At 36.0% G+C, this 5,630-nt stretch overlaps 1 protein-coding gene across 1 annotated transcript; it reads left to right on the top strand.

The window, feature by feature from the left end:
- Nucleotides 1-686: 686 nt before the first annotated feature.
- LOC133734544 (cytokinin riboside 5'-monophosphate phosphoribohydrolase LOG1) lies at nt 687-4,846 on the top strand. Its single transcript, XM_062162173.1, has 7 exons — nt 687-966; nt 1,416-1,513; nt 1,633-1,663; nt 2,160-2,259; nt 4,002-4,072; nt 4,176-4,319; nt 4,518-4,846. The coding sequence occupies exons 1-7, from the start codon at nt 853-855 to the stop codon at nt 4,608-4,610; spliced, it is 651 nt and encodes a 216-aa protein (XP_062018157.1). The 5' UTR covers nt 687-852; the 3' UTR covers nt 4,611-4,846.
- The last annotated feature ends 784 nt before the right edge of the window (nt 4,847-5,630 follow it).

The raw sequence follows: 5,630 nt of genomic DNA, 5'->3' as shown, positions 1-5,630 counted from the left end.
TCGGTGGTGCAGTATCTTCAGGCGGCCGGTTCGGATGTTTCTAGGCCGGTTCCGGTGGTGAATTTTCTGGTTCCCAGAATCTGGGGACAAGGTTCTGCAGTTGGTGGAGGATGGCTGCAGGAGGCGTTGAGGAAACCTTTGAACCGGGCAGAGAGATTTGCGTCACTTCCGGTGGCCGGTTTGGTGTTTTCCGGTAGGTTCTGGTGGTGGCGCCGCCGGTTCTGGACTCCTAGAGTTGAGAGCTTCAAGGTGGGCGGCGGTGGTTTCTGGGATTTGAAGGCTACGAATTTAGGATTTTAGGGTTAGGGCTTCGTGCTGATAACGTGTTTTAAGGAATTAGAAATTGAGAGAAAATCGCTGTGTATTCTCATTGATAATAGGGGCCTCTTTATATAGAGGATTACAATGCATAGAGTCTGAATCATACAAGGAAAGATAATCTTTAGATTCTTCTAATTAAACTCTATTACAACTAGGTCAAGTAACCTAGAGTTTGGGCCAAACACAAATTAGAGTTTACTTGAAACAAGTCACTTGTATTCAGTCATATTCAAATTAAATAAGGCACCCTAAAAAAAAAGAAGAAGAACTCTTGACTAAGACAAGTCTTATTCTGATTGGAGGGTACGATAGAGTTGCATACAACCGGGTGATGAATTAATCTTCTCTGGTCCGTAAAGGTATGGACAATCGAGTATGCAAACTGCGCGTGCTAATATACGCCTATGCTCGAACCCTTATAAATATGCATACATATCCCTAAACACAACCAAACCACACTGAGATAGCTAGCCAGTCAGTCATATCAGACAATTCTTAGTCACTTCTCTTCCCTGCCAGCAAGTTAAAGAGATGGAGATGCAAATGATGCAATCCAGATTCAAGAGGATTTGTGTCTTCTGTGGGAGTAGTCCGGGAAAGAAGAGCAGTTACCAGGATGCAGCTATCGAGCTTGGGGAAGAATTGGTAACTTCTTTATTTATGTTCATGATTTGCTTACTTATTATTTCAGCTTTTCAACTTGGTTTTTTCCCTGAACTAGCTATACAAGTTTAAACCCGTTTAAAAGTTGGATTCAATTAGGACTTGGGAAATGGGTTTTAGGTTCTATTTAAAATTGAACTCCTTTGACATAACTATGTTATCTTGTCGACCATGTTCAACTTCAAGCCTCTGCTTCATATATCCTGCTCTGTTTCCAGTATAGGAGTTCTCTCTGTTTCTATTACTTTGAATTTGTGTACATATATAAGAAGTTTGGAATCAACAATATGAAACCATTCATTTTCCTTCCCACTTTCATAGACTACCCAAAAGTGGGCACTTGCTAAATTATGGGAATACAATTTGATTTTTCCTTGAAATATTTTCCTTTACTGAATAGCATGCTATCTGATTGTTGTTTATTTTTATAGGTTTCAAAGGATATTGATTTGGTTTATGGAGGAGGTAGTATTGGCTTGATGGGTTTGATTTCCCAAGCTGTTTATGATGGTGGAAGACATGTCATTGGGTATGAGCATCTTGATCACTTCCTCTTTGCTCATACTTCTGGTTTATAATTTCATTGATACCATAGGCTTTAGTAATTTTCACTCAAAACTGATTTTTGTCATGTTATTGTCTTTGTAGAGTTATCCCCAAGACCCTCATGCCTAGAGAGGTACGTATGCTGTTCTTCTGTAATTATAAACTTTCGTAACAGAAGATGATGATAGTGACTGAACAGAGAGCATTATCTTGTTTTTCTTTGTTTCTGATTTTCATGAATGGTGAATTTCCACCTCACCTTTGTTATCTTAAAAATTTCGGGTTTGTCTTCTCACACGTCTCTTTGAAGATTCTAGGCCCTCCAAATTTTGAGCTTTCACATGTGGAACTTGTTTGAAAAATTTATCCTCAAATCCGCCTGGCTAATCTTGGGACTTCAACATTTTTTGTCCTTCTCTTCTTGCTTTATCAAGTTTTTTATATTTCCCTTCTCTTTCTTTTTGCCTGGTGGAATTGGATTGAACCCACCATCCTGTATTACTCATGATTGCTTCTCAGGCACTATGAAAACTCTCTCTCTCTCTCTCTCTCTCTCAAATTTGCTGTCTTTTTGTGCTTGTTTTTGTGTTGTTCTGATTTTGGACCAATTTTATCCGGTGAGTTTTCAGATTACTGGAGAAACAGTGGGAGAAGTGAAAGCAGTAGCAGACATGCACTCACGGAAAGCAGAAATGTCTAAGCACTCTGATGCCTTCATTGCCTTACCTGGTTGGTGTAAACCCTATGTATATACCTATATACTAATTAATAATTAATACGGTGAGATTCTAATGAGAATCTTAAAATGAGAATTTCATGAGAACTTTAAATTAACTGTTGGATGACATGTGAGCTGTAGAATTAATATTTCAACTAAAATTGAGATCCCTCATCCAACCGTTGATTTAAAAGTCTTCATTGAATCCTCATTTTAAAGTCCTTACTAGAGCCTTTCCCCACCTATCATATAATAAATTTCCTAAGAATTATATATATATATATATATATATAGCTTCTCCACTGCACACGTCCGCAATTTTTCTTAGGTACGGATTTCCAGTTTTTACCCACTTTTCGTTCATATTTTCACATCTTAACCGTTCAATTTTTAGGTCCTAATGTATAGATCATCTCTATAAATTTTCAGCCAAATTGATGATCGTTAAGGCATTCAAAACTGCAATTTACTATTATAAACACGAACGGTTCCGGTTCAACAGATTCAGTTCGTTCGCGTAAATTGCAGTTTTGAATGCCTTAACGATCATCAATTTGGCTGAAAATTTGTAGAGATAATCTATACATTAGGACTTAAAAACTGAACGGTTAAGATGTGAAAATATGATCGAAAAGTTGGTCAAATATGGAAATCCATACATTTTTACTTAGGTGCGGATATGCTCACCTGAGCAAGGTTATATATATATATATATATATATATATATATATAGGGAGGATCAAGAGATGATGTCCTTAAATTCTTAAAGTGAAGATGTTTTTATTTTTAACATGTATTTTAATAATCACACCATTCATTCTCTAGTTACCTACATATATATGAATCCTACAAAAAATTAGTCAAATCAGAAAACGTTTAATCATTTGATTAGCACAATGTTCGTTTTAATTTTATCTAACGGATTACATTTGTTTACAAACTTTTGAGTGATTAAATGATTATTGATTTGGTTGATTTTTTGTAGACACAATTCTTACATAGGAATCTAAAGGATCAACGGTTGAAATCATTGAATTAGGTCATATACTAATGTAAAATAGTAAAAATCCCCAAATACTAAAAGTAAGAATGTCCTCTCTTGATCCTCTATATATATATATATAGACACACACACACACTCAGCAGACTTTTTTGTTTGTTTTTTTAATCGAAGTGTTTAATTTGAGGATCTGACTTAAATTCTTATTCATTATGTATCTGGGACAGTTGAGATGCTACACCGCTCTTTATCCTATAGAAAGCTAATTTCAGTAAAGCATATCATATCTTTACGAATAAATCTTTACCATCAGCAAAGAAAAAATTCTACAGAGCTTTACCATCAGTAAATTTGATAGTGGGTTAGTTATGGATAAGAAAATGATATCTGGTGTTGGAAATTTACAATCCAAACCCTTCATTCTAAATTATCATGATGGTGAAGATTAGGTTTGTTTCTATGGTCACTGGTAGTTCGTTACCCTGTAGTTTCAATATCACTGTTCCACGTCTATCCCTTCGCTAGCTAACACAAGAAAAACGAAGAAATATAATCAACTCTTTACCAAATGGTCCCTAACATATAAGCCACTGGTGTCTGGTGACCACCTGCAGTTGAGATAGACATAAGACTGCCTACCCTTGACCCTTCTAAGTTTTAACCAACTTGTGATCCTTCTTTTTCTGTTGTGTTTTTTTCCATTCTATCAATGAAAAGTGAAAATTACAATTTTTATTTCCTTATTGTATGAAGGTGGATATGGGACACTTGAAGAGCTTCTTGAAGTAATAACTTGGGCTCAGCTGGGCATCCATGATAAACCAGTAATGCCTGTTTATATGTTCAACACCCCTTATTTCAAGTTAAATAAAGTAATTAATGAACTATGGCATCATTGGATAAATAATGTGATTCCTTATTTTACAGGTGGGATTGTTGAATGTGGATGGGTACTACAACTCCTTATTGTCCTTCATCGACACTGCTGTGGAAGAAGGTTTCATTAGTCCAAAAGCGCGTCACATAATTGTTTCTGCTCCTACTGCCAAGGAGTTAGTGAAGAAAATGGAGGTAACTAGAAAGCTTCTTCCATAATATTTGAACTTCCGTATATTTTTTCATGCTACTGACACTCATTTTTAGACTCAGACGCTCCAATGAGTGTATCATAATCATGTAATTAACACTCAGTTTGGAGTGTTAGAAGCTAAATAAGTTTGGATTAGGGACTGATAGAAAAATTTGGTCTTGGATAATTTTTCTATTTAGGAATATGTCCCCCGTCATGAAAGAGTTGCTTCCAAGTTAAGCTGGGAAATGGAGCAGTTTGGCTACTCCCCAATCTCTGATATTTCAAGGTGAACAAACTCATGGGCACAGAGAGGGTGTTCATGGCCTTCATTGGTGAAAGGAACTAATTTTAGATGACTGAAATGAACCTACTTGAAATGGGATTTCAATTATTGCATTTCCCTTTCGATCTGGTAGTGTAAGCTGAAAAGAAAAAAATTGACCTCAGAAAATTAAGTAGCTACTTTAGTTACTCTCTTTATCAAATGAACTTGGCTTGTACGTAATTTATTTATTTTTCATTATAATTTCAAAATTGGGTTTTATTGTAAAATTAAAAGTTCATTTTATTATCTTGGGTCTTGCCAATGACTGAAAGGATGGTTCATGGTCTTTGATGGGTAGCTCTATAGCTAAGAACAGAGATTAGCGTTATTTAACTAGCTAGGTGGGCAAAGCAATAACCGTCCCTAATCTGCATCAAGTTTATAAAGGTAGTTGTGAACATGACTTCAACAAATAATTAATAAACTTGGGTGGTATTGTGTAGCAGCCACATTCAAATAAGATTTGAGACCCAGGTGAGATTTCAAGTGTCATGTCCATTTGGGGTGCCCAAGTACTAAGGACACCAGCCAAAAAAACAGCAGCAACAATTCTTTTTCAAGTACGTTGAAAAGCTTTTGTCTCATAACGATCCCGAAGAACCCAACAAGAAGGAAAAAGAGCAGTACATAGCAACTAGGTGAACTGAAGCTATGAACTAGGGAAATTTCGAGTAATAATGCTAACGTGGAAACGTCATAGCAACTAATAAAATCAAAAGCAGCTGCAATGTATACACCAAAGTCACTCTTCCGGTATCCTTGGCAAAACAACTACACAGATGACAGAACTGATCCTTGAGCATAAAATAGAAAAGCTCAATCACTATATATTCTGTAGTCTGAGATTATTTCCATGTAGTGAAATCAGAGGATCAGTGATAAACACGACATTGATCCCTTATTACAATATTACATAAATTAATTACTGGAGTAGTACTAGATCACGATCATTTCGATGATCAAACTTCTCAGTCTCAAGTTGACC

This window comes from Rosa rugosa, chromosome 2 (genome assembly GCF_958449725.1).
Source record: "Rosa rugosa chromosome 2, drRosRugo1.1, whole genome shotgun sequence".
Lineage (NCBI taxonomy): Eukaryota > Viridiplantae > Streptophyta > Magnoliopsida > Rosales > Rosaceae > Rosa > Rosa rugosa.
Note: the sequence above shows the minus strand (reverse complement) of the source record. Positions and strands in the feature narration are given on the sequence as shown.

What these genes read in the sequence shown, in the direction of transcription:
- LOC133734544 (XM_062162173.1), top strand. Translation starts at nt 853, where the DNA reads ATGGAGATGCAAATGATGCAATCCAGATTCAAGAGGATTTGTGTCTTC. An exon ending in TCGAGCTTGGGGAAGAATTG is followed by an intron (nt 967 to 1,415) that starts GTAACTTCTTTA and finishes TTATTTTTATAG; the next exon opens with GTTTCAAAGGATATTGATTT. An exon ending in TGCCTTCATTGCCTTACCTG is followed by an intron (nt 2,260 to 4,001) that starts GTTGGTGTAAAC and finishes TATTGTATGAAG; the next exon opens with GTGGATATGGGACACTTGAA.